A 27,837-nucleotide genomic window follows, 5' to 3' on the forward strand; every position below is an offset into this window, starting at 1 on the left:
TCCTGAAGTGTATGTCTTCTTTAAGAAGCCCTCGGTGGCGCAGTGTGTTAAAGCACTGAGTTGCTGAACTTGCAGACTAAAAGGTCACAGGTTTGAATCCAGGGAGCGGAGTGCCCGCTGTTAGCTCCAGCTTCTGCCAACCTAGCAGTTCGAAAACATGTAAATGTGAGTAGATCCGGCGGGAAGGCAACGGCGCTCCATGCAGTCATGCCAGCTACATGACCTTGGAGGTGTCTACGGACAACGCCGGCTCTTCGGCTTAGAAATGGAGATGAGCACCAACCCCCAGAGTCGGACAGGGGAAACCTTTACCTATGTCTCCTTTGGTTTGCTGTTTCTTAGCTCTTTGTACTTAAAGCAGTGGGACGGGCTGCAGACCACGTGACTGGTTGAATAACTGTTTGGAATGCAGTTCCAAAGTATGACAGTTAAAGAACACAGTTGAGGCTTGAGTCTGTCTACAGAAGCCAGTGTTAGGAGTTAGAAGACAGTTGAGGCTTGAGTCCCTTGGAAGTAGGCTGCACAGAGCAATATAGTTTTGAAGAGACTGTTAAAGACTATAAGTTAAAGATACAAACTGAAATGTTTTAAAGTTTAACCTGACAAGAAATGTACCTGTATATTTGAATACATGAAGTTGTTAGTGAAACAAATACGTTATTTTAAAGAAGTCTACTTGAATCTTTGTCTGCTGAGAGCATTCAGTAGAAAAAAAAATATTCATGGAGCCTTTGGGCCAGAAATCCCAGCCAGCTTATCAGTTGTTAGTAGGTGAAGTCCAAAACACCTGGAGGCCCAAAGGTTGGGAACCACTGCAATAAACTAAAGGAACATTTCTGCAAGTCTGCTACCCAATAGGTTTTGATCTTAACAAGTCATAATCCAATAATCCAATAAGCAGCAGGTTTCTATGCCACTGAGATCCACTTTATTTTGTGTCAAAAGCATTGCACAAATAATGCCACATGCACAATGGAGGACTTTCTTATAGCAACACCAGAGGCACTTCAAGTGGCCAGGTATTGGTCAAAGGACATTTAGTATAATGTCAAGTTTTTAACGTTATGTTTTTAAATACATTACAACTGCATCCTCGGTTTGCTTCTGACATGATCAATAAATAAATAAAAGCATTGCATAAATAAAAAAGCATAAAACTGATAAAATAAAGGGAGCATAAGCAGCTAAATCATGTTAGACCAAAAAAATGGGCAACAGCGACCGCATTGTCTATAACAAGATGAGGCTCATAAGCATACAGTGGGTGGCTTTCACGGTGTTCAAACTTATTTCTCTCGCAATTGGCAGCAACTTCCCGTCTCACATTGGAGGAGGGAATGCCTGCTAGTTTATAGTCTATCACTGAGATCCGCTGAAGGGTCCTCCTTTTTCTGCCAGTTCCACGTTTAACCACGTGGAGCTTATTCACAGTTCAAGGGCATTTCCTTTTAAAAAAAATAAACTCAGAAGTTTTAATGCACTGGGAGTCTAATTTTTTGTAAATCTATGGCTCAGCGGCAGGGAATTCATTATCCCCCCTCCCCTTTCTCTACACGTGGGCTTCCTATTGGCTCAGAGCGTGGCGAGCTCCGATTGGACCACGTCCGAGCCTCCGAACGCGAGGCGCTTTCGGGATTGGCTGCGGCGCGCGCATGAGGATTCTGAATGGCCCCGGCGCGGAGCCGGCGTCCTGTCGCTGGGATTACCCGGCCGGAGGGCCGAGTGAGCCAGCCGCGGAGCCATGACCCTCGCCGTGCTTTACCTCGCCGCCTTCGCGCTGCCTGGGCTGGCCGTCGCCTCCGAGCAGCGGCTCCGACAGGCCTGCGAGACCTGCCGCGGCATCAGCGAGCGCTTTGGCAAGGTGAGGAGGGGGCGACCGGAGGAGGGTGGTCATCACTTTAGACATTTTGGACTTCAACTCCCAGAATTCCTGGAAGTTGTCTCAGCTGGCTGGGACTTCTGGGAATTGAAGTCCAGAAACCTGGTCGAGGAGCTAAAAGATGCCATCAGCCTATATGTTGGTTAGTTGATTTCCACCACAAAGACTCCTGGTTTGATGGATCTGAACAACACCTAACACAGAGACCCTTAAATATTCAACTTAAAATAATGAAGGGGGTTGGACTTAAACAACCCACCCCTTTTGAGCCCAGAGCTGAGGGGGGTGGAAGCAACACAGTGGGTTGGTTGTGGCTAGGTGAAGTGGCCCTCTGTCATGTGACAGGAAAGGGAAGGGGAGTGAAGCGGATTGGCTGTTGCTAGGTGACATGCGTATGTGTATACAGAATGGGGAAGGTCTGGTTCAACAGCAATAGTGTGAAAGATCTTGGAGTCCTCGTGGACAACAAGTTAAGCATGAGCCAACAATGTCATACGGCAGCTAAAGAAGCCAATGGGATTTTGGCCTGCATAAATAGGAGTCTTGGGCCCCTGATGGCACAGTGTGTTAAAGCACTGAGCTGCTGAACTTGTGGACCAAAAGGTCCCAGGTTCAAATCCCGGGAGCGGAATGAGCACCCGCTGTTAGCCCCAGCTCCTGCCAACCTAGCAGTTCGAAAACATGCAAATGTGAGTAGATCAATAGGTACTGCTCCGGCGGGAAGGTAACGGCGCTCCATGCAGTCATGCCGGCCACATGAACTTGGAAGTGTCTATGGACAACGCCGGCTCTTCGTCTTAGAAATGGAGATGAGCATCAACCCCCAGAGTCAGTCACGACTGGACTTAACCTTTACCTTTTACCTAAATAGGAGTCTAATGTCTAGATCCAGGGAAGTCATGCTACCCCTCTATTCTGCCTTGGTCAGACCACACCTGGAATACTGTGTCCAATTCTGGGCACCGCAATTGAAGGGGGATGTTGACAAGCTGGAACGTATTGAGAATTACTGCACCCACTCTCTGGAGAAATAACCTTTTGGAAATAAAGGGAAAGGAAAAATGATACCACATTAGTTTGGCAAATATGAATCTCTTATGAACATGTGGAGACCACCTTTTGAAAACCCCTAGTCTATAAAAAGCATGAACTTGTTAGAAGTCAGCTCTTTGAACAAGTGATATTCACAAGCATTCAGGTAACTCAGCTGTTTAACTAAAGAACATGTTTTTGGACTGCCAAGGATAAAGACATGCCACTACAAACATATATTTGGTTAGCAGAGGATGGTTGTTTCTTTGAAGTTGAAGTTGCAATTGTAATTGCAGTTGCCCAAAACATATACACTTCCTGAAAACCTTTTAGTTCAAAATATGCACTCAGAGATAAAAAAAACAAAGTCTTTGAAAAATAACATATCTTGTTTACCCATAAACATCTTGTATTAATTCACCATACAGCACATTTCCTATCAAAGTTCAGTTACGGATAGGATGTAGCTTCTCTCTGTGTTGAATACACAGGGTATCATTCTTAATCAGTAGTCCATAGTCTTTAAGTATAGTTGTACTTACTAAAGTCCATAAGCATACTTCTCTATTGAAGAATCTAATAGCAACATGCATCCACCTCCACTGAAGTGTAAAGCGAACTCCTTTGTGAAAGTCCAAAATCACAAGTCTATAACTTCTCATACATCCAAGCACATAGAATACAGGTTAGCAAAGAGAGCAAGCCCTATGAGGAGCGACTTAAAGAGCTGGGCATGTTTAGCCTGTAGAAAAGAAGGCTGAGAGGAGACATGATGGCCATGTATAAATATGTGAGGGGGAGTCATAGGGAGAAGAGAGCAGGTTTGTTTTCTGCTGCCCTGGAGACTGGGACGCAATGGAGCAACGGCTTCAAACTACAGGAAAGGAGATTCCACCTGAACATTAGGAAGAACTTTCTCACTGTGAGAGCTGTTCAGCAGTGGAACTCTCTGCCCCAAAGTGTGGTGGAGGCTCCTCCTTTGGAGGCTTTTAAACAGAGACTGATGGCCATCAGTCAGGGGTACATTGAATGCGAATTTCCTGCTTCTTGGCAGGGGGTTGAACTGGATGGTCCACAAGGTCTCTTCCAATTCTATGAAAGGAATAAAAGAAAAAGAATGGAAAGGAAGGAAGTGAAAATGTCAGAGAGAAAGAAAAAGGGAAGGAAGGAGAGAAAGAAAAAGGGAAAGGAAGAAGAGGAAAAAAGTGGGAATGGTATTAGTGGAGGGGAGGAAGGCTCAGGAAATAAAGAAAGAAAGAAAAGGGAAGAAGGTTTATGAGGAAGAAAAGAGAGGGAGAAGGTGGATGAGGGAAATGAAGGAATGAAAAGAAAGAGGCTACCCACTGTTGCCAGAGCATTGTGTGGAGATATTGTAAGGCAGGCCTTCTCAGAGCTGGAGAAGGGAGGAAGCAGGGAGCAGCCTCCCCTCTGACACCCAAGCAATGGCAGGTATATGCACTAGTAATAATAATGAATTGTATTGGTTTTCTTTCCTCTTCTCATGGCTTGAGATGGGGTATGATTTATTTAAAGTACACAACCAGAGCACAATAATATTACTATTCATATGTTAAAATACATAGAATAGAATTAAAACTACTGCCAGGTAGTCAGAGATGTTAGTCAAGCCATTCTGGAGTTTAATCTGAACTTCAGTTGAACTCTCCAAGGTGCTGAACTCTTCCCTTAAAATAGCAGTCAGCATGTTGGGGAAAGCTTTGGAAACGCTGTTTAAAGCCTGGAATAAAAATAACAACAATAACGACAACTTTATTCTTATACCCTGCCACCTTCTCTTCAAAGGGACTCGGGGCAGTTTACATACGGAGCAGAATGCCCACAAAATACTAATACAGTAGAGTCTCACTTATCCAAGCCCCGCTTATCCAAGCTTCTGGATAATCCAAGCCATTTTTGTAGTCAATGTTTTCAATATATTGTGATATTTTGGTGCTAAATTTGTAAATACAGTAATTACAACATAACATTACTGCGTATTGAACTACTTTTTCTGTCAAATTTGTTGTATAACATGAAGTTTTGGTGCTTAATTTGTAAAATCATAACCTAATTTGATGTTTAATAGGCTTTTGCTTAATCCCTCCTTATTATCCAAGATATTTGCTTATCCAAGCTTCTGCCAGCCTGTTTAGCTTGGATAAGTGAGACTCTACTGTACAAATACCACTATCAGTCAAAGCAAAAACAAAGTTAAAATAAGAATATAATAAAATATAACAATCCAGGTAAAACACAATTAAATAAAACATCAGAATATAAAACAGCAGCATAAAGCTCAATCAAAATAATATTCAACAAAACCAATTGCCAGTGGTACAATGGGCGTGACCAGGCTGTAAAAGGGCCATACATGAGATAGTGCAAATAGCATATCATAGGGCCGGGCATTGGATGAAGTCAGAGAACCAAATATTATTAGGGAACCTAGAGACTGAGCATTTATAACTAGGCGTTCTCAAATGCAAGCTGAAACACCCAGGTTTTCAAATCCCTGCAAAAGGAGGACATTGTGGGGACTTGCTAAATATCCCCTAGGAGGGAGTTCCAAAGTCAGGGGGCCACCACCGAGAAGGCCCTCTCCCTCGTCTCCACCAACCATATGTGTGCATACTTTAAAACTGGTTTTAAGAAACCAGAATCCCTGGCAACTAGCCATACTATCTGGGGTTTCTGGGAATTGAAGTCCCAAACACCTGGGCAACCAGCATTTGGGATCCACTCCTCTGAAGGCACTTGATCTCGTTTGAAATTAAGCAGGGGCAACCCTGGTTAGTATAGGTTGAGCACCCTTTATCCAGAAATTGAAAATCCTTCAAAAATGAAACTTCATCAGGGTGACTGAGCTAGTGACCCCTTTCTTTGTTTTCTGATGGCTCAAACTTTGTTTCATGCACAAAATTATATATATGAAACATAAATGTATTTTGTGTTCTGCAGGGTCTAACAGATACTGCAAAAAAGAACTTTGGAGGTGGCAATACAGCTTGGGAAGAAAAGACACTATCTAAATATGAGTCCAGGTATGGTATGTGTTTTCTCTCTCATTTCCTCACTGTCAGGGAGGTGATATTTTGGTCTAGCTGATTGTGTTATTTAATTAAAACTGAACAAAGCTGTATAGTTGGCCCTCTATATCCATGCATTCTGTCTCAGAGGATTTCACAGTTTGCAAGAGAAATAGAAGCATAAGTCAGGAGTCCATGAAATTTGATGCTTGCAATTTTCTTATTCAAGGAAGAACACAATAAATGTCTGCCCCAGCTTTGAAGCACATACTGTAGTTTTAAAATTTTGATAAAGTTCAGTGGGACAGGACTTAGAATATAGAATTCAAATCTTGAAAAAGTTAAGTAAACCCACTATTTTAAAGCGAGCACTTCGCTTTTCTGGAAGACAGATGGGAATGAGAAAGACTTCTGACATCTTAAGAATATACAAACAAACACATATGCCGAGTTTGCTTCCAAAAGGTACCAAATCCATCTGAACAAATTTTACAGGACTTCAAAAATAACATCCAGAAGATATGCATACATCTATATATATAAAAGAGTGATGGCATCACGGCAATTCACAAAACAACAAAAGTACAGGCCCCCCAACCTCAAAATTTGACAACACAACCCATCATCCACGCCTCAAGGTTGATACAACAAAAAGAAAAGAAAAATAAAGTCCTAATTAGAGGGAGAGCAATAATTTTTTTATCCAATTGCTGCCAGTTTAGAGGGCTAATCTCTGCCCACTTGGTTGCCTAGCAACCAAGGGACAGCCAGGTTTCAGTTAGGGGACAGGCAGATTTAGGCCTCACTTAGGCTTCTTCCACAGATTATCTAATTTGCACTGGATTATATGGCAGTGTAGACCCAAGGCCTTTCCACACAGCTATATAACCCATTTATAATCTTATATTATCTGCTTTGCACTGGATTATCTTGACTCCACACTACCATATAATCCACTTCAGTGTACATTTTATACAGCTGTGAAGAAGGGGCCTCAGATAATCCAGTTCTAAGCAGATAATATAAGATTAGAAATATACAGTAGAGTCTCACTTATCCAACGTAAACAGGCCGGCAGGATAAGTGAATATGTTGGATAATAAGAAAGGATTCAGGAAAAGCCAATTAAACATCAAATTAGGTAATCGTTATACAAATTAAGCACCAAAACATCATATTATACAACAAATTTGACAGAAAAAGTAGTTCCATGCGCAGTAATGCTATGTAGTATTTACAGTAGAGTCTCACTTATCCAACACTCGCTTATCCAACGTTCTGGATTATCCAACACATTTTTGTAGTCAATGCTTTCAATATATCGTGATATTTTGGTGCTAAATTCATAAATACAGTAATTACTATATAGCATTACTGTGTACTGAACTACGTTTTCTGACAAATTTGTTGTCTAACATGATGTTTTGGTGCTTAATTTGTAAAATCATAACTTAATTTGATGTTTAATAGGGTTATCCTTAATTCCTCATTATCCAACATATTCGCTTATCCAACGTTCTGCCGGCCCGTTTATGTTGGATAAGTGAGACTCTACTGTACTGTATTTACAAATTTACCACTAAAATATCACAATGAATTTAAAACACTGACTACAAAAGCATTGATTATGAAAAGGCAGACTGCGCTGGATAATCCAGAACATTGTATAAGCGAATGTTGGATAAGTGAGATTCTTCTTTAATATGAAATAATTACTGGGATAGAATAATGCAGAACAATATAATCTCTAAAACCAGGACAGTAAATAAACAGGGGAATTCCACACAGGAAACAATCAGGGCCAGCTAACACCTCCCAACAAAGTATTCCCATCATCAAAGTCTGGCAAATCCTGTTTTCTCAGGGCCACAGACAGTAGAAGCACATAAAATATCGCAAACAACATCACTCTGAAAACAAGAGAATTCCAGACAGGAAACAATCAGGGCCAGCTAACACCTCCCAACAAAAAATTCCCTCAGGGAGGAAACAGCCAGGCTTTAAAGCTGCAAGACATTACATCCTAATCATTTTTCCTAATTGCAGCATTCATACTTGCCTCCAACAAACAAAAAAAACCAATCAGAAATATTGTATATTCACAACCTTTAGGAAATAATATCCCCTGATGGCGCAGCGTGTTAAAGCGCTGAGCTGCTGAACTTCTGGACCGAAAGGCCACAGGTTTGAATTGGGGGAGCGGAGAGAGCCCCCACTGTTAGCTCCAGCTTCTGCCAACCCAGAAGTTCGAAAACATGCAAATGTGAGTGCATCAATAGGTACTGCTCCGGCGGGAAGGTAACGCCGCTCCATGTAGTCATCCCACATGACCTTGGAGGAGTCTACGGACAACGCCGGCTCTTCGGCTTAGAAATGGAGATGAGCACCAACCTCCAGAGTAAGACGACTGGACTTAATGTCAGGGGAAAACCTTTACCCTTGACCTTAACTACCACCAATTCCTCAATACTTTATTTCCCATACCACCAGACTTCGCCACAGCAACGCGTGGCCGGGCACAGCTAGTTTGCTATAAAGTCCTGTTCCAAAGTGATTTGATACATTTTGATCTGTGCATAATATTCTACTTGTAGCTAAATATAGGTGCTGCCACCTATATTTATTTTTCTGTTTATTTTCAATATGGTATATTTTGGAAATGAACTCCATTTATGTGGCATTAGTTTCTATGAACTCAAGCATACTACAAGATGTGATAGGTTGCACTTGGAAGTATATTCCAAGTTAAACTCATGAATATTCAGGTTACTTCAAGCTGCAGTGAGACACCTATTCCCTCTTCAAATTTAAACACACAAAACCTATTGATTTTCTAGATGTCTGAGCTTTCAGTTCTCAGAAGTGAAAGCCAGCATGGACAGTAGTCCAAAATATTTGGATGGCCATCAGCTCCAAAATCCTGGATTTAAAAATCAGACTTCATGTTGGTAGCTTATGTGATAGCAGTACCTGATAATAACTGTTATTTATTTTTTATTTGTAAAGAAGGCATCGTTTATTTTGTTGAGCTATAACTTGATTCTATTTCATCTTTTTCATGTAGTGAAATTCGTCTTGTAGAAATCATTGAGAACCTGTGTGATGGTAGTAATTTTGAATGCAACAACATGGTAGAGGAACATGAAGAGCATATAGAGACCTGGTGGTTCAAATGGTGAGCAAAAGAATGTGATAATACTATTTATTGTAGTGATTTCAATAATGGAATAGAGAGTTTTAAGGCAAAGGCAGAGTACAGTTTTAATTAAAAAGATAATTTAAAACATTCCATGTATAAAACAATTTCCTGACATATTGTTAGTTTTGTAAGGCACTGCTAATCTGACAGGCTTTAATCACAAAATTGTGAGTAATATAGACAAGATGAGGATTTTAAAAAATTACTGCTTGTCTCGAAAGTAGGGATGCCATAGGCTTTAACATTTATCCATTTTTAACTTGATTTTTTCCTCATTTATGATCTGCGAGACTGCTTGGATGCATGTGCTTGAGAACAGTAAACACGCATTAATAAGTATATCCATTTGAAAATGTGCAAACCAAAATATGCATGGATTTTTGTGAAGAGAATCAGACTAAATCTTGTAATCGGTATGTGAAATAAGGAAAGGAAGAAAATAGGAGTCAAGGAAGTGGGAGTCGGAGAAGTACAGAAAATTGAGACGGTTTCTAACAACCTTCTGCTTAGTTGAAGCCAATACCAGAGGAAAACCCTGCAGGAATATTGCTGTTCCAAATTATTTGTTTTCCCAAAAATATTTTATTTATTTATTTATTTACAGTATTTATATTCCGCCCTTCTCACCTCGAAGGGGACTCAGACGGATCACATTATATACATATAGGGCAAACATTCAATGCCCATATACACATAGAATCGAGACAGACAGAGACAGACGCAGAGGCAATTTAACCATCTCCCGAGGGGATGTTCGATTCTGGCCACAGGTGGGAGCAGCTGCTTCACCATCCACTGTGACGGCACTTCCTCATTCCAACGTCATAAATTAGTTAAATTTGCCTCCCCACTTTATAAGTGGTACCTTATTTCCTACTTGATAGATGCAACTATCTTTCAGGTTGCTAGGTCAGCAGAGAGCAGGGGCTATTTTTTATTTTTTAATTGATGGGTACTCACCCCGCCACGGGCTAGCCTCGAACTCATGACCTCATGTTCAGAGTGATTTATTGCATCAGGCTGCTCACCAGCCCGCGCCACAGCCCAGCTCCTCTAGAAGTACAAAGTATTAACCTGAAATGTCATGAATTAATTAAGATAAACACACAAAACAGTGTATTGAAACACCAAGTTAATTTACTAGTTGGAACATTTTTGCCATTCTTTGTTGTAGCTTTAAGAAAAAAATAAGGATGCTTGAAAATCCTATGAGTGGACATTTTCTTTTCTAGTGAACCTTACTTTAGTCCTGATGTATGTGGCTGTTAAAGGTACTGGCATGGGTATAATACATTCTGTAATGACCAAGACTATTTTGTAAGATTCATGATAATTTTTCACACTAAAGCTAAAGAAGGTGGATTATCAAAATAACAGCTCTGTCCACTCCACTTAGGATCAGATAGGCAAATTGGTTTCCCCTCATATAAATATTTAGCTGTACTCTTGCCACACCAGCTTTCCAGTTTAAATATACCTGAAAATTTTTCTTCTTATTCCGTTGTTTTTATGACACACACACTAAGTAATTTTGAATACAAACTAACTTATGTAGAGGTGTCAGGCAAGTAATCTATTTTCTATTATTACTTTTGAAGTTTGAAAGGTCAAAAAGGGATGAAAAATAGGTCAGCCCAAAGCGTATGTGTCTGAATCAGGAGCAGGGTTGTCTGTACTTACACACTGGATTTGAGGCCTATTGAGAACTTGGATGAGCAGTTGCCAGGAATTGCCAGATAGGACTAAGAGTGAATCTGCTCTGAAACCCTGAAAAATTGCTTCCGGTTAGAGTTAATAGTACCAATGTGTGGCAGCTTTTAATGTTCTTATTTCATATTCCAGAATACGGAGTTCAGCTTTCGTCATTGTGATATACCTTCCTGTTTGTATTTTAAAAATTTGATAAGAGATTTCCAATTATCTCTTACTTGGGAAAATAGGCAGTTTTATAAATGATATGGGGTACCTGCTTCTAAACCAGGCATGGGCAAACTTTGGCCCTCCAGTTGTGGACTACAACTCCCACAACACCCGGGGGGAGGCGAAGTTTGCCCATGCCTGTTCTAAACACAAAGGAAGTAGTAATGCAACTGCTTGTTATTCTTTGATATTAGTACTAGGCTTGTGCAATTTGGCTGGAAGGCAATCCATTTTGAGTATCCCAATTTTGTTGGGCATCCAGATCCGTTTTTGGGAGCCTCCCGAAAATTGGTTAATGGAAATAACTTTTCGCTAGGCAGCCGAAAGATCTGGAAAGATCTGTCCCATTGGCGGCAGTGGGGAACCTACAAGGCTCCCCTTTCCATTCCTTGGAGCTGATCCTTTCTTCCTTTCAAGGGAGTCTGGGTTTCAGCAACGGGGTTAAGGAAGCATGCTCCATGTGCTCCCAAATAGAAGGCAAGAAACCGTGCCCGGAAGCCATGTGGGCCGTTTCGGGTGAAAAAAACATGGCGGCTCAGCCTTTGCTGTTACACATGGTCAAACAAGCGGAATTGGCTGAAGGGAACCGGCCAACCTGAGTCTGTGCACAAACCTAATTAGTACCAATCATTGGTCTTTTTTTTACAATGTCAACAAGGGGGTTGTGAGGAAGTGTGCTAGAAAGGAAAAAATTTCATGAGCCAGTGTTGGAACATGGTAAGATAAAGCAATAAACTATTTAAAGGTTATGGAGTTTAACTGGGGAATTCTCACTGACAATTTGAATCAATATTCTCTAGAATTTCTACCGGGTTTTTTTCCCTTTTCAGGCAAAAATGTAATATTTAATATAACCCTGCAGACATAAGCAGTCACAGGGTCTATCTACAATGTAAAATTAATGTAGTGTGACACCGCTTAATTCAGACTGCATTACCTCAATGCTATGGAATCCTGGAATTTGTAGTTTGGTGAGGCAGCACCATTTTTTGGCAGAAAAAGCTGAAAACCTTATAAAACTGCAACTCCCAGGTTTCTATATCATTGGATTAAAGCAGTTTGAACCAAGCAATATCACATTGCATTAATTCTACAGTGTAGCTGCACCCCATACAGTAATCTTGTGTTTTGCTCATGAAATGTATTATTTTCTCCTGTTTATAGGAAGAAGAAGCACCCTGATTTGTTCAAGTGGCTTTGTATAGAAACCATTGAAGTCTGCTGTCCTGCTGGAACACATGGACCAGACTGTATTGGTAACTGAACAAAGTTTTTGAAAGAAGTATATATTCATACTAATATTACACATAACTTCTAATTCATATCTTTATTCAATAAAGACATAATTCTGCTTAAAAATAAAACATTTGCATCTAGAGCTGAGCTGGATTTAAAGGGAATTTGATAGATGATGCATTGAAAGACTTGTCTCAAATGGGTTTTTTTTCCAAGTACAATAATCACATTCAGTAAATCAGCAATATTGGTATAATCATTGGCCAGCGTTCAAGTAGGTACATAGAGATAGAGATATATTTAGTTCCAGTAGTAATGATTTCAGTGGAATATTCCAAAAATAGGTATGGGCTTCAGTAAAAGGAAATCAGGAATACATGAGCAGCAAGGGTTTCCAAGAAGACTAACAATGTAGCCATTTTAGAGATATAGAAATTTTGTCCTAAAAACAGCTGGAAAGAGTTATGGATTCAAAAAGGCTTTGCTGGGTTGTGGCCAGATGATTTACACTAATGGTGGGAATCGTGCAGACCTTGAGATGTTATTGGACTACCACTCCCATCACTCTTAGACCTCATAATACATGGTCAGGAATGCTGGAAGTTACAGTTCAACACCCTATGGAAGGACACACAAGTCCCATTCCTAGTTTATGGTGGATTTTGAATATAGCAAACATCTAAGTCGTTACAAATGGGAAGCGATAACTCTAAAAATGCTTCCCACACCTAAAACAATACAATAATGGTCAAAGATTCTCTAAAATGCTCCCTTCCAGCAGAAACATTATACATTGCACTGAAGTCTCTATGGTAACTACTACTTGTTGGATTACTCTTTAAATGCAGAAACTGATATTGTCATTATCCCCAAAGTGGCATATTAATAGTAACATTATTCCTTTGCACACTTCACTTCCAAGTTGTGCTTTTGGATTGTATTTGCGCAAACAATTAAAGCTGTGTTTTACATTGTTTAAGCTTGTCGTGGGGGATCCGAAAGACCTTGCCATGGAAATGGGCGCTGCGACGGAGATGGTACAAGAAGCGGAGATGGATCGTGCAGCTGTAAAAATGAATACACAGGAGAATTTTGTTTGGACTGCTCCGATGGCTACTACAACTCTTACAGAAATGATACACATTCTATTTGTACAGGTATAACTATGTGCTTGAAGTGTCACAAGGCACCTGAAGACACTCTGAATCAAATTTCTCCAAATACTTTTTTCTGGTACAGCTTTATGCATTTTTAATTGAAATTGATTGTAATGCGGCATCTGCCACTGGAAGAGAAAATGTCAGAGATCCCATTAGACCTGTGTCTCACGCATCTTATCAGACTGCACATTATGATTTCCATAACCTACTGTTACAGATATAACTCAGCCCAATTCTTTACTGACACTTGGTTCCCGCATTACAAAACCTAGCTTTCCATCCTCCCTAGAGCCCTCAAACCTACCCCAAAACTCTGAAGAGTTTTGCAGTTCTCTCATTCAGCTTTAGAGGTGATAAGTTACAGCGAGAAGGGAAAGTCAGCATTGGATCCAGCCCTCTCTAATTTGTATCCATCCAATTATTTTCTGACCTACGAAAATATCTGTGTCTGTTTTGTTGATTGCACTGAAGTGCGCAGAATTTTATTTACCTACAATCCCGGTAGTCTTTTCACGCTACACATCCATGATTGTTTCACTATTTTGATAGTGAAATGCTTTGCATAAATTTCAAAATCTATTTTAAATATTAAATTGAAAAGCATGCCATTTTGTAAAGCTGTGTAACAAAACTATTGACCTAATTATTTGCACTAGTAACTTTTTTAAAATAGGTTTATTTATGTAATACACATACTTGGTTTTTTGAAACCTACCTCATTCTGAAATGCAGGTCTCATAGCTAAATGGAAACTAGCTAAGCTTTAATGTGAAATTCTTGCTACAGATGATATAAATTTGAGCAGCAAGAGAATTGAATGTGTTTGTTATAATGCAATTCTGGAGCAGGCTTTTCTTACAGCTTTACGTATTTCTATCAATCTTTATTTGTTATAAACCAAGCCAGGAAACAGAGGAGGGAATATTAAATTTGGATTGACAATAAAGATTAAAACATCAATTTGCTCACCAAGTATATAGCAGCTGTGACATGCAGTAATTTTAGATAATATATTCACCAAAAACCTCTCAGGAAGAAAATAAACACATGTTTAAAAAATACAAAGTAAAAATGTCACTGAGCAAATAAAATTTCATCCCAGGAAATAAAGTGTAGAAAAATATATTGTTTAAAAAACTTAGTGAAACACAAAGCCTCAGTTAATGCTGAAAGAAAACGGAATCTTCTGGACATAATATTGCAGACCATTGACCTAAAACTTAGTGGTGGGGTTAGTTGGTGGAGCAGGAGAAAGGATGAAAAACCTGGAGAAAAAAGGAACATGGTCTTCTCAAGGTCTGTGTGTCTAATGTTGGGGTTGAAAGTGCATACTATGACCTAAAAACCAACAATAATACCATCCTTGTACCTGAGGGTTCAGGTACTAAAGATAAGTTAGAAGAGTACATCTTTCCCCTTTACACTCTGATGAATCTTTCTCCTCTTTCACACACACAAAGTATACATCAACATAAAGACCTATCAATCCCTAGGTCAAGCTAAATATAGCACTGTACAACACAGAAGAGAGAAATGTCCTTGCAGTGGGTGGGATAGAAAAGTGTTTTTATTTTTCTTCCTCACAATTATTTATTTATTTCCAATATTTCTACCCCGCCCTTCTCCCCGAGGGGACTCAGGGCGGCTCGAGGGGACTCACATTTTCCTGCAAGACTAATTTCTAATTTGAGACTTGAGCATGAATATTCCTATAAAGAAGTGAACTCCCTTTGTTCTGTTGTAGTAAATTTCTTTTGAAAAAAATCATACAAAAACGTTTGCCATATTTTGCTTTGTTTTAACAGCTTGCCACGATTCATGTAAAACATGCACGGGCGCAACTAATACAGATTGCAAAGAGTGTAAAGAAGGCTGGATTAGAAATGAAGATGCCTGTGTAGGTGAGTGAGTCAAGCTGTTGCAAAACTAGTAACACTGCTTCAGTTGGAATTAGGTCCTTAGAAGACTAAAGTGCATTAATTGTATATACTCTCTGTTGTTGAGTGTTTTCAAGTCACTTGTGGCAACCTTAAAGAAAACTTGCTGTCAGAGTTTTCTTGGCAAGATTTGTTGAGATGGAACTTTCAATTCCGAGAGAGCGACTTTCCCAAATACACCCAATGAGTTTCCATGGTTGACTAGCCCAGCTCTACAACCAGTACAGCTTGCTTGGGCTGGGGTGGGAGCTTGGGGTGAACAATTTAAACCATCAACAAGGATTGTGCATGTCCAGTGCTTGTGAAATGCTGGCTGACTGAGCAGAGGAAAAAAAGACTGAAAATTAGGGTATGGCAGAACACAGAATCTTGCAAAAGGGCATGGCTTGCTTGCACTCAGTCCTACAAGACATTGTTAGAAGTTCCATTTCTTCTTCTGTATCACTACCTTCACACAGTAGAATTGTTTTGCCACTATAATGAGAAAAGACAGATGTAGGTTTTCATGGCAAAGTAGAAATTTAATCCCTGGTCTCCTAGTCTAAAACCCAAATCATTATATCTGTGTTTTATATCAGTGCTCAAGCTGTAATCTGAAATTCACATACAGGAAAATCTCAGTGAAGAAAATGGACGTTTTTCCTTCTGTAACAGATAATTGTGTACCAGAGCTAGAAATAACAAGGATAGGTTTCTAGGAAAAAATAAAATCAATACAATTTAACAAGGCCCCCTCTCCACCCCCAATTTAACAATACAGGCAGTCCCCGGGTTGAAAATGTTTAAGCATTTAGATGCATACATAAAAATAAAAACGTTAAGCATCTGTCCAAGTTGCATTTAAAGTAGAACTCCATGCACATTTTATTATTTTAGTTTTGGTTAGTATGGAGTGAGTAGAGCCACTGTTTTCTTTTTTACTGCTGTCTGTATCCTCATTAGAAGAATTTCATCTCACTTCTTGCCCTTGAGATAACAAGTAAGGAAAGTTAATCTACCCTTAGGAAGGGAAATTCACTCATAGCAGAGTTCTCATAGGAAAAAGGTATCTCCACTTTAGCTGTATCACCAAAGCTAATTTGTTGTCCTCTTTTCACTCTCCATGTTCCTGGATAAGGGATATTGGAGGCAGCTGCTGTTTACTTTGCCTGTTGTAGCCAAACACACATAGCTTCAGTAGGATTACTGGAATAAAATCCTGCTTCTTGTCAACTAAAGCCTTTTTTATTTACTCTTTTATAGCAGACATGCTGCTGCAACCTGACACTGAAAATATGTGTTTCTCCAACCCTATAGCCGTATATTCCTATAGCCAGTTCTGCCAAAATAAAACTTCAGATAAGATAAAAGGCAAGAAGAAAAAGGTTGGGGTTGGGCAGATGTAAAAAGCATTTGAAACGAGAAGCTTCACTGTCAATGACTTGGGCTTCTTCTGCACTGCCATATAAAATTCAGATTATCTGCTTTGAACTGGATTATATGGCAGTGTAGAAGAGCCCTTAGTTGACTGAGATGTGCCTGCAAATGCACAACTGTGGATAGGATCATGATAAGACGTTTTACTGTTGCTATATTTCCCTGTTCTTTAAAGTTGGAGAACTTTCTAAAATGTTCCTGTGGCAGATGTGGGAATAGGAAATCAAGAGTCCTTCCTTCTATCAGATTTTTTCTTCCAATATTTCATTTCTAGACCTTACTGACATTGAATTTATGTTTACCTTTTCAGATGTGGATGAATGTGCTGTAGAGGACTCTCCTTGCAAGACTGACCAATATTGTTTAAACACGGATGGCTCATACTCATGCAAAGGTTTCTTTTCAATATATATATGTAATTTAAACAACTTGGGAGAATGTTTAATTTTTCTGTTGGCTAAAACAAATATTATCGCTGGTGTGTGAAAGGAGCTGACTTGCTTAACAAAAGTGCTTCCTGTTTAATTTCAAAAAATATTAGATAACATACAGGATATACCTGCTTCTCTGTTTTCCTGTTCTCATCGTTGTAAAAAAATGGAATATAACAAAAATATACAGTTAACAAGAAGAAAGAGAATTTTATTGCTGGAAAAGATGTGGAGCTAATGTTAGAAAAAGGCAGGCAAGTAGTAAATATTGACTGCACTGAGAAATGAAGAACAAAATAGAATAGGTTCCCAGCAAAGTCAGAAAAGGATCCCAAGTTCAGAGCAAAAGATATAAGTAGGTGAGAACTGAGGTTAGGGAAACAGGAGAATTTAAATGTGTCACATTTCTTATTATCTAAAGTTGTCTTATTAAATTACCAGACAGATTGGTGTTAATTTAGCACAGGGCTTCTTAAACTTTTTCTACTCGTGACCCCTTTTCTACTGAGAGATTTTTACATGACCCAAGATATATATAAAACAGGTTTAAAAATTAGACATTTACTGAAACCTAATCAGCATTTGCAGGCCTTGCTAAACAGATTATTTTCTCTTTTTATGGAGTACAGCTGAAGCATTTTCTGAAGAGTCCACTGTAAATGCGGCACATTGCTAACAGATTTGCGTAAATGGGTGGCATTCAGAAACTTTTCACTGTTTCCAATTTTTTTGTGTCCCCAATTTGAGCTAAGGGGACTCCATTTGGAGTTGGGACCCACAGTTTAAGAAGCACACTTTCATCCTGTAGTCTTCAGGCATTCAGCCACTTGCACAAGGCCAAATCTACTTGTCTGCAAGTGCAAATATGATTTGCAATAAGAAAATGACACCCTTGGATACTGACCTAAAATACAGAACTGCAGAGATTTGTGTATGAGCTATCCACAGTTCTGAATGTATTTTAGATAGGATTCAGCACTCATTTGACATGTATAATAAAAGGTGGAGTGGAGTTACTGACCCATTGACAAGGGAGTTTCTAGCCGCTTCTGGGTGTTTGAAAACAGCACCTGTGGCAATGCTTTATCTGCTGTTATTAATAACACTTACTGCTGCAACTTAATCTTTATTTGCATAGAAATATCTGTGAGTATCAGCATTTTACTTTAAGCAATCTTTAAGCGAATCTCTTCAGGCAAGTCTATCACGCTGATTTTTCAATTATGTACTGGCTGTCTTCATATGTATCGGTTGTATATTGCTGTTTAAACTGACATTTTAACTAAGTTATGTGTTTTTAACTGATTGTATTTTAATATCTTGTTCCTTGCCTCAATCCATGGGGAGAAATGGTTGAAAACTAAATATGATGTTTTGCGCATATATATATAAAATCAGCTAGCTTTGGATAGCATAGGGAAGGATAAACACCCTGTGGTTTTTGTTTAGCTGTCTGTGCCATTGTTCAAAAGATTTCAGCTCTCTTTCTGTCCCTGTGATAATTGGATTTTGAAACATTTTGCTTTTTGTGAGAACAAGGATTTGAGATAAATCTTCAGTGGAGACCCCTTTTCTCCATGGTAACTCTTTCAGGAGTGAATTTCCTTTCTGAGGGATAAATTTCTCTTAGATGTTGGTAACTTGGGATCTGCCTGTGTTTTGAAAATGATAGGCTGTCCTTTCCATTTTTAGCATGTGATCCAAGCTGTTTGGAGTGCACAGGAGAGGGGTCCAGCAGATGTAAAAGCTGCACATCCGGCTATGAAATGAAGGATGAAAAATGCACAGGTTAGGTATTAGATTTATGAAGTCAAATACAGATTTTTTTCTCAGTATCAAATGTTCTTTTGTTTTCTGGAACTAATTCTCAGTCTTTTCGCAAGGGTGTCTCAGCATTTAGTTTCAAGGATATTAATAGAATCTGTTTTTGTCCATTATGTTGAATTTGCAGATGTGGATGAGTGTGTGCTCTCTGAAAAATTGTGTGCAAGAGAAAACGAAGACTGTATCAACACACCAGGTGGTTACAAATGTGCCTGCGCAGAGGGCTTTCAAGACAGTGACGGTGTCTGCATCCCAACTGTAAAACATGGTGAGTCTCTTTCATAGCCACTTTTATGATGGTTGGAAAATAATTGATTAATACTCAATTAGCATAGTATACAGAGGTTCAGTATTTTTGTACTTTAAAAAAATCCTTCCCAACGTTGGTCTTCATGCTAATTCTTACCTTTAACGTATTTGCTTCTTGGGTTTTTTTGTGTGTGTATATGTCAAGAGCTTTGCTTCTGGTGTGAGAGAATTGACCGTCTGCAAGGATATTGCCCAGGCAACGCCCAGATGTTTGATGTTTTACCATCTTGTGGGAGGCTTCTCTCATGTACCCACATGGGGAGCTAGAGCTTCTTGTTGGACCTATGTGGTGTTTTAAGTCAGTGTGGTCCAACCTGTGGCCCACAAGCCGCATGCAGCCCACCAATTCATTTTTGTTGGCCCTTGCCCTTCTTACTGGAAACATATTTTAATTATCTTATTCAATGTTAATATTTTAATTATGTAATTCAATATTAATTATGTAATTTGTTTTCTTTCTGGAATGTTTCTGGCCCTCACATTCCTATACTAAAGTTTGATTGGTCCTCGGATAACTAAAGGTTGGACCACACTGTTTTAAGTAACTTACTTAGGCTGAATCTACACTGCCCAATATTCCTGGATCTGATCCCATATTATCTATTTATCCCAGATTATCTGGCAGTGTAGATGCATATAATCCAGTACAAATCAGATAATCTGGGATCAGATCCTGGGATATAGGGCAGTGTGGATACAGCCTTTGACATGAAGCTTGATGGATAACCTTAAGCAAGTCACTTTTTCAGTTTAAATTACTTTATAGGCTTATTGCTGAGCATAAGTGACAGTGGGCTATTGGTATCTGTTGGGGTTTGCTTCCAGGACACCTGTGGATAACAAAATCCATAGCTAATCAAGTCCCATTACATACAATGACATAGTGTGTCCCTTATATAAAATGGCAAAAAAAGGTTTGCTTTGGGGATATTTTTTATAAAAAATTCAAACCGTGGATCGTTGATTTTCTGTATACAGAATCCATGAATACAGAGGGCCAAGTTTCTATGTTTTTGTTATTCTTCCTGCGCCAAGCTCCTTGAAAGGATGGGATAAAATGTAAACTAAAATTAGTTTCAATTTTTTTCTTTTTTTACCTTGTAAAATATAATGTGAAAATCATTTGTGGTTGTTCTCTATACCCCCCCCCCAATATAGCCAACCCTCCATATCCACAGATTCCACCATCCATAGCTTGAAAGTAATCCTTCCCTCCATTGAAAATGCAAACCTTGAATTTGCCACTTTATATAAGGGAATTTGTTTTACTAAGCCTTTGCACACAATTAGATTTGAGTATCCACACACTTTAGTATCTCCACCAGGGCCCTGGATCCAAAGTCCAGCAAATACTGAGGGTCCACTCAGTCCACTTATTATCCCCAAGGCTAAAACTATGGTGTTAATATATTTGATAAAAGTTATATGGCAGCCTTCACCAGTCTGCCCCTTCCAGCTTGCTTGGGTTATAGCTCCATTATTCCTGACAGCATAGTCATGTTTAGTCTAATTCAAAAGTACCTGTTTGGGGGAAGCTCCTCTATAGTTTTAATGAAAATGGGATTGTCGTAATTTTTTGTGGGTTTTTTTAATGGCCAGGATCCAAACATTACATGATGTACTACGTGTACAAAGACATTTTTGCTCTCCTTCCCAGAGGACCTTTGCTTCCCCCTGAAAACTTTTTGCATGAAAACATGTGCATCTCTGGATCCTAGATGATATTAATAATGTAACTATGTACGTAGATGTTACATTAAGATGTGTTGTATTTTTTTTTTTTACAGAAGAGGAGACACCAGTCAATGTTTCTTCACGTAATGCACATGAGGACTTATGATCTACATTCCCAGACAAGAGAGACTGATCTCAAACGCCTAAATTATTGAACTGAACAACCACTACCTGAAATAATATGTAAATGGTATTAAATGAGGGCATGTTGCCGATATATTTCTCCTTGGAGGTGGACAATGAGTTGCCCTTACAGCTGCATTCCTTTTAAAAATGTAAACACTGCTACTTTTTATATTGCTGTTAAATTGTCCTAGTGCAAGTGACTAGAGGGAGAGAACAATCACAAGCATCTAGCACTCATAATTCCTCGTGAAACAATGGAAAAAATTAATCACCAGATCAAATATTCATAGACATGGATGATTTTTCTACGACTAAAACTTGGCTTTTCAATACTGGCAAAAAGGGTTCCTTTGAGGAGGGAAGGGAGTGATTGGAAAACACTTGTGTAACCTGAATGTCAAGTGTGGCATTCAATAAAGATTTATTTTGACTGCTCTGTGTTTTGTCTGTTTTGTGGCTGATTGGTTTGACTTTCATTGAATGGATGGCGGCTGAGGGTCTTTCTTTACCTCTGCTGTGAGTGTTTTAAGTTTTCGGCCCCTTGAGATAAGAAATCTAAGCCTGCCGTTCATTATAGTTTGCTGATTCAGCTTAGTAGTATTAGACTCTTAGCAGCTATGATATACTTTCATCCTGATGGATGTTACAGTACTTGAAGCCATGCTATAGCCATGAATATCCTGTCATCTAAGCCTGAGAACTGTATTATGTCGTTTTTGTAGAATGTGGTGCAGTTCAGAAGCTACATTGTAAAACCTACCATTAACTCACTAAGAGCAAGAACATATTCAGCAGAAAACTAGCAAAGGTTGGTGTAAGTGAGTGAGAGAGAAAATGAGCTGCCACTTCACCACTTACTTATTCTGCCAATGCAGCACTCTTAAGCCAATTATTTATAGTAAAGATAAGGTTTCTAATAGGTATTTAAGCTTTATTGGTTGAATACCAAAGGACTGCCAATTTTTGTTTTTAATGTATTCAACTACACAGTCGTTTTAAATAAAACTCCCTTGCTCTTGAGTGTTGCTGTCTTATCACTTCTCTCAAGTAAGGATACATATTCCACCACTTTTTCCACCACATAAATCTCTACTATGAAGACTTCCACAAATCTCGCTATTAACACCAATAGGGAGGTTTTTCTCTTATCCCCATATTTATATTTTAAAATATTTTCATATCCTTGAACAGAATCTGGTCAATGGCGCACAGAGTGTGGTTAACCCAAAATCTTACCAAACCATCCGAAAATTCCTACATGCTAAATTTACCAGACTTAACTTATTATGAAGCCGCTTGCATGAGCTGGCTCAAAGACTGGATATAATTCAAGAATAATTCAAGGGGCCGGGCTGTGGCGCAGCTGTCGAGCAGCTGCCTTAAATCACTCTGACCATGAGGTCATGAGTTCGAGGCCAGCCCGTGGCAGGGTGAGCACCCGTCAATTAAAAATAAAAAATAGCCCCTGCTCATTGCTGACCTAGCAACCCGAAAGATAGTTGCATCTATCAAGTAGGAGATAAGGTACCACTTATAAAGTGGGGAGGCAAGATTAACTAATTTACGACCTGGAATGAGGAAGTGCCGTCAGTGTGGATGATGAAGCAGCTGCTCCCCCCTGTGGCCAGAATCGAACATCCCCTCAGAAGAAGGTTAACTTGCCTCTGCGTGTGTCTCTCAGTCTCTGTTTGATGTGTTTATGGGCATTGAATGTTTGCCCTATGTGTGTTATAATGTGATCTGCCCTGAGTCCCCTTCGGGGTGAGAAGGGCGGAATATAAATACTGTAAATAAATAAATAATAAATAAGAATGCCAATTTACTTAACCTAGAAGGATATGGATTACGATTTGGGTGGCATGCCTACCTATGGTATGAAGGAGAGAGGCTAAATAAAGCTTTTAATGAACATATAATTAGAGGAAGCCTAATAGATATTTGGAATAGGTACAAGTTAGCTATGGAACTGAAAACACCTTTGTGGTTGAGACCATTAGAAACTATTGTGAGACTCTCCTTGAAGGATGATGTAAGAACTTACAGGGAATTAACAGAACTAATGGCCAATGGGCATTGAGAGGAAAAGATGAACTGGGTATCAAAGACTGGTTTCGTTATCACCAATTATGTGAAAAATTTAAAAAGACTGAAAAGGAGGGATTTGCTTTGAAAAAAATCAGAACTGGAAACTACTAGACAAAGAAAAAAAGGGTTTAATAGCCAGACTTTATAAATATATTCTAGGTTACAACCTGGAAGACAATCAAGTAAAAACCTCCATGATTTCATGGGCAAATGATCTAGAAAGAAACAGACTTTATAACTGGGAGAACCTGTGGAAAAAAGGCTTCAAATTTACAGTAGCGGCCTCAATAAGAGACAATTTATATACAATGTTTTATGGATGTTATACAACCCCAGCTCTCCTAGCCAAAATAGACAAATCACAATCAAGATGTTGGAGGTGTAAAATACAGAAAGGGACCTTTTTTCATGTATGGTGGTCTTGTGAATTGGTGCAGGTCTATTGGGAAAAAAATCATGAAACAAAATGATCCACAACAAAGTAAAAAAAAAAAAATCCAGGAATGTGCCTATTAGGGTTATTTGGTGATGAACTAGTGCAGCCGGAAAGAGAAATCTTCCTGTACAGTTTTGCAGCTGCATGCATAACAATTGCCAGTGACTGGAAAGGTGAAAAAACTTTAAGCATTAAAAATTGGAAGGATAAATTGAGGGATTATGCACAGATGGCCAAGATTTCTAGCAATCTGAAACATGAAAGTTATGAAGTTTTTGAAAGAAATTGGAAGCTTTAGCATATCTGACAGGGGAATCTAAGAAATAAAAACAAGGGGAAATTATTGATCCAGAAGCACAGAGGATTAAACAAAATTATGCATAAACTACATTGTTCAGTTTCGGGAGTCAAGGTAGTGGGTCACACTGGGGGTGGGTTGAGGGGTAATTGTATTGTGGGTGGCGGGTTGTCTGTGTATGTGTATGTGTATATGTTTGTAATGCGTATTGTGGGTGTTTTATAATTTTAAAAATAAAAATATATATTTTTAAAAAATCCTACATGCTCCAAGGAGCTGTGTTATAAAACAAGTTGTAGAAATCAGGGTGTGATGCTCATGTAAAATTATTCTCTTAATGATTTTCCCAATATTAAATAATAATTATGGACAGGTTTTGAAAAGGAGCAAGTCATCTGAGTGTGTCTTCCCTGCACTATGTCAACAGAATGCCCTGGTGCACACTTTTCTATTGGATTATTAGAGAAGGAAATTATTCCTGTTTTTCTTGACAGTATTTGGTACTTTATGGTGTTAATACCTCCATAGAGACAGATATTCCAAAGGTGCCAGATCTTGTCTGATCATGGAACCTAAGCAGAATCAGCCCAGCTAAGCATGGATGGAAGAACGCCAACAAATATTTGGGTTTGTATGCAGTATTTCAGAAGAAGGAACTGGCAAAACCATATCTGAGCATTCCTTGTCTAAGAAATTCATGGTGTCATATTTTTTTCCATAGGCGGTTTCAGTGCACATTCATGCACACATATAACCCCCACTATTACATGTTCTCGTTTGGCAAAGCCACTTTAGTAATAAGCTGGAGAAAATGTTATTGAAGACTTTCATGGCCCGAATCACTTGGTTGCAGTGAGTTTTCCAGGCTCTATGGTCATGTTTCAGAAGCATTCTCTCCTGATGTTTCTCCCACTTCTATCCTCGGAGATTGTGAATATTAACACTTGCCTCCAACAGACAAGACTTCTTTCTCCCACCCTGGACTTTCCACAGATATATAAACCTCCAATATACTTCACAACCTCTGAGGATGCCTGGCATAGATGTGGGCGAAACATCAGGAGAGAATGCTTCTGGAATATGTCCATACAGCCCGGAAAACTCACAGCAACCCAAGCTGGAGAAAACTAAGTTCCCCTTTCCTTTTGTTTTAACAGACTGTGGGTGCAAACACCAGAAGCGGTTTCATATTCAGCCACAAGAGGATGCTCTTGATAAGAGAATAACTTTTGGGGAAAATATTGAATTACAAAAGCAAATCTGGCAATGGAAGCCACTACTGCCAAAACCAAGGAGAAACAAATAGTACTGTATTAGCTTTTATTAGTGATGGAGAAATCTGTTAGAAAATACTCTTCAGTTGTTGGGCCTTTTCATTACAAGATGCTATTTGGGAGTTGATTACCTTGAGAACTAAACATTACTATTACATGTGCTTCCTGTATTTTCCTGCCAATTAATGGGGGTATAGTAGGGTACATCATGACAGTTGCAGTTTTACAAGGTCTTTGTTTAGCCTGGTATCTTATCAAACTACAGCTCCCATAATTCCATAGCACACCGGAAGTGACTCAGGTTGCTCCTGACACACACACACACAAATTCTACAATGTAGAGAGACACTTGTAGAAGCCAAGTTAAGATGTAACTCTATGTCCCTATGTATCTAAAAATGGATTACCAGTATAGGTCTATGCCTAGACCTAATATTTAGTTCCCACATGTCTGACGATATCTTGCTTGTGTAAGCTTTTTTTCCCCTTGACAGTAACTGTTTATTTATTTATTTATTTATTTACAGTATTTATATTCCGCCCTTCTCACCCCGAAGGGGACTCAGGGCAGAGCACATTATACACACATAGGGCAAACATTCAATGCCCATAAACACATCAAACAGAGACCGAGACAGACAGACGCAGAGGCAATTTAACCTTCTCCTGAGGGGATGTTCGATTCTGGCCACAGGGGGGAGCAGCTGCTTCATCATCCACTCTGACGGCACTTCCTCATTCCAAGTCGTAAATTAGTTAAACTTGCCTCCCCACTTTTATAAGTGGTACTTTATTTCCTACTTGATAGATGCAACTATCTTTCGGGTTGCTAGGTCAGCAACGAGCAGGGGCTATTTTTTATTTTTAATTGACAGGTGCTCACCCCGCCACGGTCTGGCCTCGAACTCATGACCTCAGGGTCAGCGTGATTTATTGTAGCAGGCTGCTGAACAGCCTGCGCCACAGCCCGGCCCCTTTTCAACAAACTGGCCCCTGTTTTAACTGTTTCAACAAACTTCTCTATAAACATATTCTGCAATTAGAAATGCAAATACTACCCAGGCTAGGTTTGTGCTGAGACTAATAGAGTGGGAGATAAAGTGACTTAATTTAGTTTCATTCTAGCATTGTAGCATTTTTCTTGTAATCTTTTTGTAATCCTATTCTGTAACTGGGAGAGAGGGGAAGGAATTACCTAAAATGGTCATTTCTGCATTAAGGCCATTATGTTCCTTCCCCAAAGATCAATAGATTTTGAAAATAAATTCCTGGACACTCCCACTTTTTTAGAGAATTGATGTGGACTGCAATGACTCCTTGAAAGTTAAAATTGGTCCCTGGACTTCTGGAACTTGCTCATCCTTGTCTTATACTGAACAATAACTGGAAAAGCAGAGCATTCTGTTTCTACAATAAACCTAATTCTTCACAACTGTGCCCCTGAAAGAAAAACCAAGAAATATTGGGGTGCATCTACACTGCAGAATTAATGCAGTTTGACATCACTTTAACTACCATTGCTCAATGTTATTGTTGCACCCCTAGACTGCAGAGACACCACAAAACCAAACTGGAGCCCCAGACTATAAGCAATGAAAGTTGTTGTCAGACCCCTGGCAGCTGGGCACCAAGAACCATACACGGAGGCCAATCTCTATCTAATATCTTTATTAAGGAAATATATAAAAGCAATAAAAACAAGTGAAGATTATAGTTCAGAAGCAGACCTTTCAAATGAGGTCAAATATAGTCCAAAAATGTATTGTCCAATAAATGATTTTAGAGTTCAAAGTTCTTTATCCAATACCGAAACACACACTATTGCCAAGCAATAGTGTGGGGAAATGTCAGAGTCTTAGAAGTCCAAGGAAGCTTGACAACAAGGCTGGAAATAGACTTGGTTCTTCGACAAGGTCCGTGACTAGAAACAAGGCAAACAGTGAGTCTTGGAACAAGCTCCGTGGATAACAGCAAAGCAAGGCAGTACTTGAATTCTTGATCCGGGAAGCAAGGAACTGGGGTTACGAAGTCCACACACGATCTCACTCCTGAAGCAGCTCTGTTGACTCCGCAAAGAATCTCCCGCGTCAAACACCTATATTGGTTCTCGTTTTCCCGCCAACAATCTCTTTCCCTAGAGAACGAGAAGCGAAACCCAACTCTGTCCAGATGCAAGACTCCTTAGAATTTCCCAAGGGAAGCAGGCCTAATCAGCCTGTTGTTTGGCAGCGATCCGTAAACTCCTGCGATTTGCTTCTCTGACTCCTCTGTCACTAGAGTAAGATTCCCTCCTGGGAAACGGAGGCGAGGAATGCCCAAGGTCTGTTTTACTGAATTCTTGAGGACAAACATCAACATCCGGCAGGTGAAAGGACTCCGGTTCTTGTTGAACTGGCAAAAACCCCATGTTTTCATCTTCATCTGCCACGATAGCACTAGGAACAGGACTACAAGGCCCATGAGGCATCACAGTTGTTTATTTAAGAATATATGTAAGCAATAGCAAATCAAAGTT

General features: G+C 39.4%; 1 protein-coding gene across 1 annotated transcript; it reads left to right on the forward strand.

The window, feature by feature from the left end:
• Nucleotides 1-1,637: 1,637 nt before the first annotated feature.
• On the forward strand, nucleotides 1,638-21,659 carry creld2 (cysteine rich with EGF like domains 2). The gene is made up of 10 exons (XM_008117119.3): nucleotides 1,638-1,861; nucleotides 5,870-5,952; nucleotides 9,002-9,112; nucleotides 12,221-12,312; nucleotides 13,273-13,449; nucleotides 15,258-15,353; nucleotides 17,116-17,199; nucleotides 18,929-19,024; nucleotides 19,188-19,328; nucleotides 21,157-21,659. The coding sequence occupies exons 1-10, from the start codon at nucleotides 1,742-1,744 to the stop codon at nucleotides 21,207-21,209; spliced, it is 1,053 nt and encodes a 350-aa protein (XP_008115326.2). The 5' UTR covers nucleotides 1,638-1,741; the 3' UTR covers nucleotides 21,210-21,659.
• The last annotated feature ends 6,178 nt before the right edge of the window (nucleotides 21,660-27,837 follow it).

The sequence above is a fragment of the Anolis carolinensis genome, chromosome 5 (assembly GCF_035594765.1).
Source record: "Anolis carolinensis isolate JA03-04 chromosome 5, rAnoCar3.1.pri, whole genome shotgun sequence".
Lineage (NCBI taxonomy): Eukaryota > Metazoa > Chordata > Lepidosauria > Squamata > Dactyloidae > Anolis > Anolis carolinensis.